This window comes from Bos javanicus, chromosome 28 (assembly GCF_032452875.1).
Source record: "Bos javanicus breed banteng chromosome 28, ARS-OSU_banteng_1.0, whole genome shotgun sequence".
NCBI lineage: Eukaryota > Metazoa > Chordata > Mammalia > Artiodactyla > Bovidae > Bos > Bos javanicus.
The window spans coordinates 6,615,036-6,630,114 of NC_083895.1; the positions used below are offsets into that span (position 1 = coordinate 6,615,036).

Consider the following 15,079-nt stretch of genomic DNA (forward strand, 5'->3'; position numbering starts at 1 on the left):
GATTCATTCTTTGCTAGTATCAGGCAAGAATACTGGAGTGAATAGCCATTTCCTCTTCCAGGGGATCTTTGCAACCCAGAGACTGAACCCAGGTCTTGTGCATTGCAGGTGAATTATTTAGTGACTGAACCACCAGGGAAGCCCTAGTATAGACAGAGAAGTATTTCTTCAAAAACAAAACAGAAACCTTCTGGTGGGACTTCTCTGGCAGGCCAGTGGTTAAGACTCTGTGCTTAGTACGAGTGATGGGTTCCACCCCTGGCCAGAACACCAAGATCTCACATGCCATGTGGCCTGACCAAAAAACAAACAGAACCCTTCTGGTCTCATCTATAGGTATGGCTTAGGAAGGCGGGAAGACTGTCCATTCAGGGAGGTTAGATCAGGTTCCTTTGTTTTCTCTAAATAACATCAACTTTTGTATCTGCTTGGTTACCCTGTAAAGCAAAAGCATCTGCATGGCTTCAGCCTTAGTTTACTGAGCTGTAAGATGGGAATCCCAGCACCCAACTAGGAAGGGTAATGCTAGGGTTCAGTGAGATGGATGAAAAGTGCAAAGAACAGGGTCTGGCACGTGGCAACCATTAACTGCTACTAGTAACTCTTTAAATCAGGTTGGGATTCTGTAAGAAGGCTAAGTAGTACTCAGTACAGATTACGGTCCTAAATGACCCAGAATAAATTCTCATACACTCAGATTGTTGACGTATCAGAGCATCAAAGTCTACATTCACCTGACAACACTGTTCCTCGTGTGGACTCATTTTAAACATTTATTAAAAAAAGCAAAATGTACGTTCATCTCAAATAGAACAGTTAAAAATGGTAAAGCAATACAAACAACTTGTTACTAGCAGCATCCAGTTGTTAGAAGGTCCGGCCCCACTCCTCACTCTGCTCTGGCAAGCTCAGCCTCTTCTGAGCCCTCTGCCACCTACACCGCCCTCCGTCATAGTGCAGGTGAAACCAAAGTTTATAAAATTAACAGTTTAAGGTTAAATAAGCTTAAATAAGGGTGTTAAATACAAGACACTTCATCAAAGCTTCTGTACAAAGATAAACAAATTTGGCATTGTACAAGTGATTCTGCTGGCTCATGGCACACAGGAGAGCTCTCGTAAGTAAGCAGGTTGATGCTTTTTTTCAACAGAGCATTAACTATACAAAAGTGAACTAAGAGTTGAAGTGACTACTCAGTGAGCCATTTACAAGGCATATGAATCTTTTTTCTGAATCAGAACACTGTTAATATTCAGGCACCGTTTGCTCCTGCAAATAAATAAGTCTCTAAAGGAACTGCATTTGAACTCGTGTTAGACACATCAGTGTTTTTTCTGCACCCCCTGCCCCGACACGGCTTTTCCAACTATTTCATCTGCTTCTTTCTTATTGCTATGGTAATGTGGCTGTGGAAATAAAACTACTGTACATCCAAAAAAATAGAGCACCTTTAACATTAAAGTATATGTCTGATTATTTGTTCTCATGTTTATTTTACAATTCTAAAGCCCAAACTATGGTAAACTGCTTTAATATCTCTACCAGGTCACCTGATACATAAAGCCCGACCATCGTTCCTCGTGAGGTAAGCCCACACAGAGCTCCGTTTCAGCAGAGCCTGAAAGGTCCACATTGACACCAGCGTTACATTCATCTCGACACCAGCGTTACATTCATCTTCACGGGTGTTGCTCTCTGCGGTCACACAGTGGCTCCCTGTCCTGCTGGGGGCATGGTGCTAGACAGAGTGGGACAGCGAACACAGCTACGATGGGCCAGAAGCACAGCAAGAAACCACACGTTGGCGACTATGAAGGGACTCTGGGCTTCCCCAGGGTCCCCGGCTGGGTGGTGGCCTGGTTACGGCTTCTTGTCGATGGTGTTGAAGAACCACTCTGTGAACTTGCGCAGCTGGGCCGCAGCCGTCTGCGACTCCTCCTGCAGCCGCAGGTTGTCCTGCCGCAGGTGCTGTACCTCCGCCTGCAGCACTGCCTTGTCCTGCTTCTCCTGGGAGAGGGGGAATGGAGACAAACAGTCATGCACTTGCTAGGCACAGGCTCTCCTCCCAGCTGCAGTCTGAGCGCTTCTATCCCTATTTATGTAGTTTACATATGTGTTTGTTTATTTCTTGGGGGCAGAGGGGATCTGACTGCCTGTTCTGGCTTCCCTAAGAACGAGGGTGAGAGTAAGTAACAAGAATATTCTTTCCTGTCTTCCCACTTTGTTCCCAGTAGGAGCCAAGACAGCTGTTACATGGGAAGATGATAAAGCAGTTTTGATCATCTTCTCTCTGAAAAAGGGGGCCTGGGAAGAGGTGTTGCCTTGGATAGGAGGACAGAGCTTCCAGGGCATGCCTTCTTCCTGGACAAGTCAGAATCCGCAGAGCTGCTGATTGTGGGTTTGGTTTTCACCATCTCTTCTCATCTGAAAGCTTTCTTGGGAAGGTGTATTTCCATAATAACCTTCAAAGTGTGCTACTAAAACTGTTTAAATAATCAAGATTTTTCAGAAGAATCACAGAGTTTCCAATAGACAGTAATTTGTGTCCAATAGACACAAATTTGAGCTCCCAAATGCTGAAAGGGATGTCTTGACCAAGAGAGAAAGAGGAGGTCATCCTCACGGTGAGCGCTATTTTTAAAGGGAGGTGACTTGATTGTCAACACCACAGACACACCTGCAGCTGGGAGCTCAGGCTCTTCAGGACACTGGCCCCCTCAGCATGTCTCGTCCTGTCCTTGATGTTTGCTCCTTTTTCCTGTCCCTCCACAACCTGTTCCCAACACCACTTGCCTCATCTAATGAACAAAGACGCCAGTCTCAAGAGGAGGCTTGGATGAGGACTGGTTGCTAACTCAGCCCACTCAAGTCTGGTTTTCTCTTGGTCACTACAAGAGGCTCAAGCTCCTGTTCTCCCCTAGCTCTGGGGCTCTCATTCCCAACACAGCTCAGACAACCCTGCTGTAGCCCAGCTGCCAGCCTCTCATGACCCTCAGTCCTTCTCCTCTACCCACGGAGTGTGTCCTGTCACTAAAACCTTCTATACTCTCAACACCTTCTTCCATGACTGTTCCTTTAATTTCAGCTGTAAATGAGTCTTGGCTCTCTCTCGGGGATGCTGCTTTCCCAGCAGCTCAGAATGGTGAGGGCTTGTTTTGAAGAGCACGTTGGTTAGAGGCGAGGCAGGCCAACACCTCGCCCCTGCTGCCCAGGGCAGGTAACTACTCTCCCCTAAAATCCCAGCTCCTGTGAGAGCATGACAGAGCCCTGCTCTCTGCCATGGTCAACTATATCTCCAGAAGATTCTAGAGCATGGTTCACTTTTCTTCTTTCCTTCTCCATTCATCATGTCTGTTAATGATTTCAAGACCCAACAGACAATCCATATGATTCAGCCTTTCTGTGATCTTAAGCCCATCCTCCTCACTACCCCTCACCCCGCCTCAGCCATATCCTGGACCTTCAAGCTATAATTGATAACTGCACATGTTCCTAAATGTTTCAAGCCCTGACTGCCTGATCACTGCCTGTTGTCTTTTTAAAATAATTTATCTAGTATCCACCCCTCAAAAATGATCTTAATCCAGCAATCTTGCCTTATGGTCAATGTCCATTGACACCCACTGCAGGGACATTATTCCTCCTCACCCAGCTTAGACTCTGAGTCTCTCAGTTTAATCATATCCTTTACAAACTGCATAACTCTAATACTGGTTAAATTCAACTCTCCAATTATCCTACACCTATTGTGAAACAGAGTTACCAGCCATCCCAGTTGGTCTGAGATGTTCCCGGTGCCAGCTCTAAACCCATCAGGTAAACTAGGATAGCTGGTCATCCATGCTGGCGGAAACACCTAATTTATGCTACAATCCCACTAAATACCCAATTACCCTCCATTCTACACCTTCCCTCCATCCTTATCTCTCACCCTCTTTCCCATTGCTCACTCTCAGTTCTGGAATAAAGAAATAAACTAGAGGAGAACTTTGTCAACCTCTCTCTGTTTGGACTACAGCCGTACCTCACTTCACTAGGCTTTGCAGAGACTGATGTTTTACAATTTGTAGGTTTGCGGCAACCCTGCATTAAGCAAGTCTCTCAGTACCATTTAGCCAACTGCATTTGCTCACTTCATGTTTCTGTGTCACAGCTGGTAATTCTCCCAATATTCCAAACTGTTCCATTGTTATTACATTTGTTATGGAGATGTCTGATCTTCAGTATTACTACTCTAATTGTTTTGGCATTTTTTATCATAAAGTATTTTTTAATTAAGGTATGTACATTGTTTTTGTAGACATAATGCTATTGCACACTTAATAGACTACAGTACAGTACAGTGTAAACATAATTTTTATATGAACTGAGAAACCAAAATATTCATGTGACTCAATTTACAATGATATTAGCTTTATTGCAGTAGTCTGGAACCAAACCTGCAGTATCTCTGAGGTAGACTTGCACTCGTGCGTGGATCACTCATACACACTCTGCTCTGGTAAGTGTTGAGAACAGTCCCTGCTCTGGGGCTACACTCGCCTTGTTAGGCTGAGGATGTTACACTCTTCACTCCCACTGTTACTTCCCTCCCAACTGGGTCATCTCCACCAGCACTTGTGTCAGCTGTTACTTCTCCCTTCTTTCACCAGCAAAACCCTCCCCACGCAGCTATCACCCTCCAGCTACTGTGCCCCATTTCACTTTCCTGGAGAGTGAAGCAGCTACCCAGCACGGCACTGGTAATTCAACAAGAGCTCAGCAAACGTCCATGGAATAAACAACGTCATGTCTTTTGAGGACTGAGCACACACAGGTTGACGGGTAGAGAAGACTCTGACTCACTGAGGGGACATAGCTTGGGGAGACTAGGCTTCCTGGCACCAACTAACTCCTGTTAGGTCAACTCATAACTGATAATCCACTGAATTGACAAATGCTACTATGCTGCGTGTCTACCTCACTCTGAAGACCGGCCACCCAAAGGCTCATTGTCGTTCAGTCAGATCTACCGGATCTTGTGTCTCCTACAATAAAATATAGTAGCTGTGGGCAAGAGATGGAGTCAGACCTTGGGCATCTCCATTCCCATTTACTGCTGGGCTTTGATTAAGGCACTTAGCATTCTCAAGGGTCTTTCTTTTTATTCCTAGTAGTTAAAAGGGGTTGATTGCATAAGAGAAAGAGTTCTGAGCAGCAACTTCCAATTGATTGTTTTACCTTCCGAAGGTCTGTCTGCAGCTGCCGAAGAATCAGCTCCAGCTGGTTGACTTTCCCAGTCAGTGTGGATGGAGAGCGCTCCCTAGCAAGGAAGGAATGACTTAGAACAACTCAAGGGTGCTCAAGTCAGGCCAGGGCATCCAGAAAGTTGGCAATGTTTTCATGGGAGACATTCTATCATGTGCTGAGAGCACAGCAAGGAAATAAATAAGATTGTGTCAGATGTTGAAGGTCAGCAGGTCAGTGCTTCGGTGGAAAATCCCTCCTGGGTTGCTTTTGACTTAAAAGGGACTTCAGAATCTCTATTGGCATATACGTTGGTAAGAAAACAAAAGATAGATGACCTAAATGTGTTTAGGCAGCCAAGATTAGGCAGACCAGAATCAAGTCCTGGGAACCAGAGAGAGACTCAACTTCCCCAATTTGCCTTTCTCTATCAAGAAAGAGGAGAAGGCAATGGCACCCCACTCCAGCACTCTTGCCTGGAGAATCCCATGGATGGAGGAGCCTCGTATCAAGAAATTCATCACCAAGATGATCATGCAAGTCATTGATCACTCAAGTTGATAGAAGAGTGGGAATTAGGAGTGGATGGCACTGAGAAAGAAAGTAACACCCTGTGGGTGACGAACACATCAAGAACACAGGGACAGAGGGACTTCCCTGGTGCTCCAGTGGTTAGGACTCTGTGTTGCCCATGCAAGGGGCACGGGATCAATCCCTAGTTGGGGAACTAAGATCCCACATGCTGTGCGGTGCAGCAAAAAGTATTTAAAAAAAAAAGAAAAAAGAAGAACACAGGGGTAGAGACAGCTGGGAGGTGAGGGGTTGGCTGGAGGCCCAGGGTTGAGGGGAGTATGTGTGCTCAGGAGTTGAGTGCGTGCAGCCTGGCAGAGGGAGGGTGGTCAGCAAGGTGTCCTGTCCAGTGCTGCTGCTGTGATCAGGTGGCAGACACTGACTGGGGCCACCCCCTCCCATGCGGGAACTCAACCTCACCATCCAGGAGGTCTACGCATCTTGGAGGCAGGACTTGCCCGTGGAGCACAAGCTCCATCCAGCCCAGCAGGGCAGGAAGCAGAGTCAGGTCCGCTCAGTCCCTTTTCTGGGTCCTTTAGGACGAGGTGAAGACAGGGGAGATGGTTTCCTGGCTGCTCTGGGCTGAGCTTCTGGTAATTGCTGGGGCCTGGGACATGGGAAGGAGGCACACCACAGGGGTCACATACCCAGCTGGGTCCATGAAATCTTTGCCGCTGCCAGGATCGACACACAAAGGCAGCTCCTGGGCCCCTTCCAGGTCCTGCTCGGGGTGCATGTCCGTCAGGGTACAGAAGGACGCCACTCTCTGGTCTGGGAAGGGGAGACACACACAGACAGAAGGTTAGGAATAGCTGCAAGGCACTGGCTCCCTGTGGAAACGAATAGTTTCTAAATAAAATCTGCCCCTCTCCCCCACCACTTATTGCCCTGTTTTAAAGAAAACAAAGAAAAACAAACTCAGGCAAGCTGCTGACAATCAGCAAGCATTCAGATTGGCCGTCCTGCTGGGCTGCATAGCACACAGACACCACAGCCATGGGGAAACAAGCAGACACTGGACTTGCTACAGCCAATCTTTCTTCTGTGCACATCCCAAGAAATGCCAAAGCTGTCACTGGGTGTGAAAGAACGGTGTTGGGTGATGAACAGAACTCAGGAGAGGCACCTCTCTCCAAACCTGGAGAGCATCCTTGAGACCCGATGGCCCGAACATGTCACCCTGTGCATCCCCAACCCTCCGCGCGCCTATAACCATGCACACGTGCAGATAACGAAACAGAAAGGAAAGGTCATGGAGGATGGAACACCCACAATCACCCCGAACAGTCACCTAGATAGGATGTGTGATGACAGAGCAGCCCAAGTTCTTCATCTGAGTCAAGACCTGAAATAAGATTTAGAATTTTCCTTTGAACAGTAATATCTCTCCTCACTGGAGTGCCTCTGGGGTACATGTAAGGCTCAGGTGACGGGTCCTATGAAAAACAGATGTGTGGGTGTGAGAGGGCCACATGTGTACACGTGTGTGCATATCTGCAGACGTGTGATAAGTGTCTGTGCGTGTCTGCCAGTGTGTATATGTTGTGTGAAGCCAAGAACTGCCCTGAGAGACTGTAATACAATGCCAAAGAATGTGGTCAGACTGTCCGTTTCACATGTGATGGTCCTGGCTGGACACACAGCTGTCATGTACAGCAGTTAAGTTGCATGCCACACACATGCCAATCCAGCTGCAGGAAGGTGTGAGCATTTTGGGTCTGCTTGAATGACCCGCTCCCTGAAGGTGAAGATGGTGGTAACAAGAGAGATTAGCAAATATTTTCACTAAAACCCTTAGAGGAAGATCTGCAGCACGGGGAGCAATGATCAGTGTGACTACCTTCCCTCCCCTGTCCTCGCCCCCAAACAGCAGAGGGCCATTTCTGTTCCCGGCACCAGTGACTTCACATTCAATGTCTGGAGCTGGACAGGAAAGGGAATGTGATATTCTTCGAAATGGGCACCAGACTGACCCAGCTCTGAGGGCTGAACACAAGAACACTGGCCCAGAAATGCCAAAAGGCATGCAGAGAAAACCCTGCTTTTCAGCAAGGTGGAGGTGAGGACCGGGGATGCATCTCATCACCCACGCTGGCTCCCCCTCTACACGCCGTGCCCGAGGGATGCAGCAGGTGCGTTAGCGCTGCAGCCGCTTTTTCACACGATTTGATTAATGGCTGAGAAACCACACTGGGGTCCGTGTCATGGGTGCTCTGTGCTTAATTTAACCTATTATGTCTCTCCCTGGCTGCTGGCTGCATCTCCTAATGAAGCTACCTGCTCAGCTGGTGGTTTCTGGAAGGTCCCACACAGCCCGTTAATTAGAGAGGATGGCGGAGCTGCCAGGAGCCCTGGAAGGAGCCAGGCTGCAGGGCCAGGGTGCCATGCTGAGCACCCCACCTGAAGGAGCATACAGCAGGTTCCCAGCCGCACATCCCTTTCCTCCATCATGACTCTCAATGCCTGCTGACAGGCACTCAGGTGTCCTTCAGTCAACATTCCAGAAAGGCTTAGGGGCCCGCTCCACACTTAGCACCTTCTATAGGATGACAGACCTTCTATAACTATACATTCCCAAGAGATGACCATGTTCCCAGTTTGATAGACTAGTAGGATTTATACATCTGATGAAATAATTTGTAATTTAATTATGATTAACAGCATACAGAGAATGAATCTATGGTTGCTGGGGAGGGAAGGATTGGGGGGTAGGGATAGTTAGGGAGTTTGGGATGGACATGTACACACTGCTATATTAAAAATGGATAACCACCAAGGTCCTATTGTATGGCACAGGGAACCCTTCTCCATGTCACGTGGCAGCCTGGATGGGAGGGGAGTTGGGGGGAGGATGGATACATGTCTATGTATGGCTGAGTCCCTTTGCTGTCTACCTGAAACTATTACAACACTGTTAATCGGCTATGCTCCAATATAAAATAAAGAAGCTTTTGAAAATAGATTAACAGCATAATTTGGGCATTGCCTGCTTTGACGCCTGATGAGATGTGACCAGCAGAGATGGGGCAGGAAGGACGGGCGCACAGGCTGGGGGCGAGTGGCTTTGGGGAAGGGTGGGGGGTCTGGGCTGCCAGGGTGCCAAGATAACCTTCTGTCCTGTGACAGCCCTGTATCAGGAAACAATTACCACTTAAAAAAAAACAAAAAAAAAACAGCAGACACATTTTTTATTTCATAGCGAATTTAACTACTGAACAAAGTGAATGAAAGAAAGAATTTATTTTTCTCACTTTTTAAAAGTTTTGTTGACTCATCCACATTTTATGCAACCCAGTGATAATTCAGTTAGTTTCTATCTTTCTTAATATAGTTGGTTCTGATCATCAAGTCTAAATATCTCAATGAAAACATCTTGGCTTGATTCCTCTATTTTTACCTGAATTGATAAAATAGCCACATATTTGAAGAAATAGAACTTACTACTGGCAGCCATTCAAACATTCCTTGGGGAGAAACAAGGTCCTACCAGTCAGGAGGCTAGAAGCCAAAAATAGAGTTTTGCCAACAATGTAATTTCACAAAGAAGATTTCACTTTGAATCCAAAAAGCTTGGGAGGCTGAAATGCAACTAGAATGCTACTTGATTAAGTACAGACACTAAACTACTTTGTAAAATGGCTAATTTAGTGACAGTTTCCAGTAGAAGCTTTATTCCTCCAGAGCTTATTTCGGTAATAATAAAATATTTAGTAACCAAGAAATTACTGACATTGAACCGAAAGGCACAGACAAGACTATAAGAAAAAGGGAGGCTCAGAGTATGAACTTCATGTAAATGGTGAGCTCAGCGAGGATCCAATTACCCACACTGTACATGTTTTCCCTTGAAATCATCTTTAAAAAACCTGATTGCAATGTCAGTTTCTTGTTTTTAAAGTTTATTTTATTGAAGCATAGTTGATTTATAATGTTGTGTTGAGTTCTGCTGTAGAGCAAAGCAATTCAGTTATATATAGATAGAGATATTCTTTTCCATTATGGCTTATTACAGGATATTGAATATAGCTCCCTGTGCTACACAGTAGGACCTTGTTTATTGTCAGTTTCTCATCTCAGTGCATTTAGCACTGAGCAAGAGGATGCACAGTCTGTAGGCTACTCCATATCAGTGTTGAGCTGAGATGGCTGACCTAACATTTGCCTGCAAATAATCCCCATGACCCCAGGCCAGCTGTGTGGAGCAACGAACCCCATAAGGCCAAGCCTGCTTCGTGAGGGACGAGTGCTTGATCAACTAGCCATGTCTGCTGAGGGCCAGGAACAGGAGAACAGATACGCCCCAGATGCATGCCATACAGGACACGCATGCGGGAGGCTAAATTAAATGAAACCCATTTCCACAAACAGAGCTGTTCTAATGTCTTTGCTACACTACCCATTATAGAAAAGTTGGGGCTCTCTAGCTACACGTAAGCACGCACACATTGCTATATAATACAGGGAACCCAGCCCGGCACTCTGTGATGACCCAGAGGAGTGGGTTGGGGTGGGTTTGAAGGAGGCTAAAGAGGGAAGGGATATACATATATACACACATACTCTTATGGCTGATTTGAGTCACTGTATGGCAGAAACCAACACAAAATTATAAAGCAATTATCCTCCAATTAAAAATTTGTTTAAAATGTATGCTTTTCATGCTCTGTTCAAGAAACCAAGGGCATAGGTAACCTAATAAAAGTGTAAACTTGTACTTTTCCGGAAAATACACGTACATGAACTATTTCATTTCCACAGTGGTGTCTGATAAATGAGTTAATTCTGCACATGCCACTAGCTCACACATCCGCTTGCAATAATTACCACCAGTGGGGAAGAGCTGAAATCCCGAGGGGAGGAAAGGCCTGCAGGGAGCTGTGTGGGATACTGACATCTAGTCTCTGATCATCAGTATATAAAGCAGCCTTTAACGCTTCATTCCACTTAAGACAACATCATCCACTTAACAAATGCCCAAGAACACACCGATTGGCCACCCCTGATATTCTGACAAATGAGAACTACCTTAAATCCTAGGACTTTTAAAAAGACTCCACTCTCCTTCTCCTGTTTCATTGTCCAACCCACAGCCAGCTTTGCTAGTTGGGTTTGTTCACTTGACCATACTGGGGGGATAGGATCTCTGTCTCTATCATTTGGTCCCTCTCTACCCGATATTATTCCTTTCACTTTATACAAAGGAAGTGAAAAGTATGCAAGGGTGACAGATGATGGTCTCAGTGTATAATAACACTGATGAGAGGTGCTGTGTAGGAGTTCTGATGGGCAGAGGGTCACATCTCACCCCTTTCCCTGAAAACAGAACAATCCCCCACACGGCAGCAAGCCAGGACTGGGACCCAGCCAGTTTTCAAACTATCACAGGAGAAGGGAGTGGCAGGCACGGACCCTGGTGAGAAAGGCACTCTGCACTTGACTCACCTTCTCTCTCACAAGTTTATGAAGGAGTTCTCAATTTTTAGACACTGGTTTTGGAGCAGAGCTGCATAACACATCTATTCACTTATTAAGTAATGTTTAACAATGCTGCATAGCATTTCTGTATTGAACGGTTTCTATTCTTTTGAATCACTGCCAGTAAGCAAGTTCTCAGGAGTGAGATTTCTGGTCAAAGGGTGGGTACATTTTCTGGCTCTAGTTATATGCTGTCACACTGCTTGAACACAAAGATGGATTGTTTTATAATCTTTGTAACGATATCAGATGAGAGTGTTCATAACTATTCAGAGCTGCTGTGCGGTTTTTCATACTCGCAAAGTAGCTCATTATTGTCTACATTTACATGTGTGGCTGAACACTTTCAAGTCCTTACTTACTGTGTGATCCTTCTCTTAGACCGTGTGTCATATGTCCTGACCATTTGTTTCTCAGGCATTTGGTAGTTTTTGGTGGTCATGTTCCTTCATTCACTGGAGACACTTAGGTTTCACCTGTCAAATTTATTATAAATCTTACCCATGTTCCCCAGTTCCCCCTTTAACGTTCTCTTCCAGGTTCATCAAAGATTTAAATACTTTTATCTGGTCCCATTACATTTTGCATGTTCTCTCACAAATCCATAGTTATGGTCCAGGCATGCTTCTAAAACATTCACCTTTGTCTTTACTTTTTCTAGAATCAACTTTTCCAAGTCCCTAAATCCAAATGGAGTATGGAAATCCCACCTCACTCCCATTTAACCCTTAAATATACACAGATTTTGGTCTAGGCTCTTTTTATTTTCCTTCAAAAGGACTAATTTCTATTCTTTGTATCATTACTACGTTGTTTTAATTATTACTTACAGTAAACTTTTATTGTTGACCATTATTCATCTCTTTTCCAAATGGATGCAAGTATCCTACAGATATTTGAAATGAAATGGTACAAAATCTGTGAATTAACTCAGGAAGTGCTCTCATCTTTCCTGTGTGCTTTCTCTCCATTCCTATCCTTCCATATATCGGGACTTTTCAGGTATCAAAGGGCCCAGTGCTTTCTCTCCTTACGATTCTAATGATAGGTGAACTCCCAAGGAATTTATTTTGATCTTGCCAAGGTGTCCTTTATGACTGCTGCACAGGCCACTCCTCACACCAGGAGGAAGAGCCTACTTCCATCCTGGGGTCTGGGCTGGCCCTGGACTTCTTCTACTCAATAGGATGTGGTGGATATAATATTCTGGGTCTTGAAACATCACATATCTGCTGCTTATGCTCTCCTGACTCCTTAAGTCACATGTGAAGCAGTACAATTACTTTGCTGGAGACAAGACTGACTCCAGCCAGATCCCAGTGTTCCAGGTACAGGCATATAGGAGGAGTCACCTTAATGCTCCAGACCCAGTTGGGCTCCGGCTGAATACAGCTGCATGACTGACATCAACTGAAAACACAGGGAACAGAAGAACCACTCAGCTGAGCCTGGCCAACCCATGGAATCATGAGACATGACAAACTATAGTCTTTAGCCATAGATTTTAGGGTGGGTTGTTATACAGAAATAGACAACTGAAAAGGCTAACAATGCTTTGAAAAATATGCATTATAAAAATATGAACTATACTTTAGAATACCTACTTTATAATATCAAATAATTTCTTTTTGATTTATATTTTCTAGATGTAGAATTATATCCACAAATATTTCCTTACTTTCAAAATTTACTCTTTTGAATACTGGATCCCAGTACAAAATTACAGGACATGATCTTTGAGGATATCCTTGTTTAGTCTCTAGACTTGAGTGATACACTTTCAACATTAAAAAAAATTTTTTTCCACTAAGTGTTATTTGGTATAATATCATATAACTATATTCAACATCTATAATATTATATAAGGGAAAGGAGTATGAAAAAGAAAAAAATATTTATACACGTTTGTATATATAATATATATATCTGAATCACTTTGTTGTACAGCTGAAAGTAACATAACATTGTAAATCAACTACACTTGAACTTTTAAAAGTATTATGGAATAAAGCTGATATTCTTTGTTAGGGTTTGAAGGTATCTCTCAATTCTTAATTGTTATTAGAAATAGGTCTTAATTCTATTATACATACCCTTTCTGAGAAATTGATATGACAACTTTTAATGACTTCATCTATTATAACTTATTATGATTAAAGGTTTTCTTTTATTAAACCAGCTAACTTCTTGCTAATACCAATGAATATCTTTTCAATTTATGACTGAGCTTCATCTAAGCTGTCTCACATCAACATTAATGACTAAGATTGTCTTACAATTTTTCTTTTCTATGTGCTATGAGGAAAGAATCCTATTATGCAATGAGGCTGCTAATACATTTCAAGAAAAATTTATGCAAGGGCATTATCGCTCTTTGAAACTTTGAAAGTAATGAACTGTAAACATTAGTTTTGGGTGATATTTGGGATTTGTAAATATTCTTGCTTAATTTTTTCAATGCCTCCACACTCTGACTTCTACTTACTGTTTCTCATGCTCTTCCCGTCCCCCCTCCCCACTTTCTTGCAGGAAATATCCAATTATCTTATTCATCAGATTTATCCCAACATAGGAATAAAGTGACATTCCTTAATCATGCTATCATCTCTCATCTATTTAATATTAATTTCCTTCCTCATTTCTAATTTTGTTCACTTGTGTGTTCATTTTCTGAACCAATTTATATTGGCTTACCAATATTCAAAGAAAAAATGATCATTAATTAAATTTACAAATTGCACAGAAATTACAATTGCAAGTTTTTTAAGAAAATCATTTGATTTCTTTCTTTACTTTTTTTTTTTTTTTGTTTTCTTTCACAACCTTTGTAGAATGTTTTTAAAGTACAGTTACTTAATTTTCACTTTGTTTTTCCATTTAAATATAAGTTTCTGAAGCAGTCTTTTTGTTTAAGGCCTACTCCCTGCTGTAGTCCAAAGACTTTTCTAGGTAACCTCTTCTTCATCTTCACTTACTAGAAAAGAAAAAGATGCTCTTATCATAGTCCTTAATTCTTCCTTGCTTCAGTCATGTCCAACTCTCTGCAACCCTATGAACTGTAGCCTGCCAGGCTCCTCTGTCCATGGGGTTCTCCAGGCAAGAATACTGGAGTGGGTTGCCATTCCCTTCTCCAGGGGATCTTCCCAACCCAGGGACTGAACCCACGTCTCCTGCATCTCCTGCACTGTGGGTAGATTCTTTACCTGCTAAGCCACCTGGGAGGCAAAATTATCACTAGACTAATATTTAGTAACTGTCTGAAATGTTAAAGTTTTTGGTTTATGTTTTGCTCCTATTTTCTGATTTAATTCCCATTTCATGCCTGTGGAGGCAGTGTGGGGAAAGGTGCCTTCTCTTAGTGACCCCTGGGGAATGCTATGCTCAGGATAGCACAGCACTGAATCTTAGCATTGGAGAATCTTGTATTCTTACAACACTGTGAATGATACCTTCTGTGTACCCCAAGAGTACACTGTGTACCTGGAGAGCTCAAACATGTTTAAGCAATCAAGACTGCTTAATTTGGGGGGCTGATTAATTTGGTAATGCTGCTGTATTGTTTTTTTTTTTCATATTTGATAGGAGCTTTTCCCTTGGTTACAAAACCCAAGCCCATATACAAAATTAGGAACGCTTTAGATGCCTCTTTTGAAAGACTGTTTTAGTTCCTTTTAACTGCGTTAAAAAAAAAAAAAAAGGCAATTTTTCAACACTATTTTGAAAACTGAGAAGTTCAGGAATATACTTAGTTTCCCTTTATCTACAAAATGGTGCAATTCCAATTCCAACCGATACGGTCACAACAGAT

The 15,079-nt window shown here is 43.6% G+C and overlaps 1 protein-coding gene across 8 annotated transcripts in view; it reads right to left on the reverse strand.

Annotated features, from left to right (window-relative positions):
* Positions 1 to 755: 755 nt before the first annotated feature.
* Positions 756 to 15,079, reverse strand: part of SIPA1L2 (signal induced proliferation associated 1 like 2) — a 247,297-nt gene continuing 232,973 nt past the window's right edge. For 7 of the 8 annotated variants that reach the window (XM_061404830.1, XM_061404833.1, XM_061404836.1 and 4 more), the window contains 4 exons: positions 7,088 to 7,141; positions 6,444 to 6,567; positions 5,221 to 5,302; positions 756 to 2,007 (listed from right to left, as the gene is read on the reverse strand). In XM_061404830.1, coding sequence (XP_061260814.1) covers positions 1,861 to 2,007; positions 5,221 to 5,302; positions 6,444 to 6,567; positions 7,088 to 7,141 — 407 coding nt within the window. In that variant the 3' untranslated portion in view covers positions 756 to 1,860. The remainder of the gene's footprint in view (positions 2,008 to 5,220; positions 5,303 to 6,443; positions 6,568 to 7,087; positions 7,142 to 15,079) is intronic. The other variant, XM_061404837.1, reaches the window with a different exon arrangement.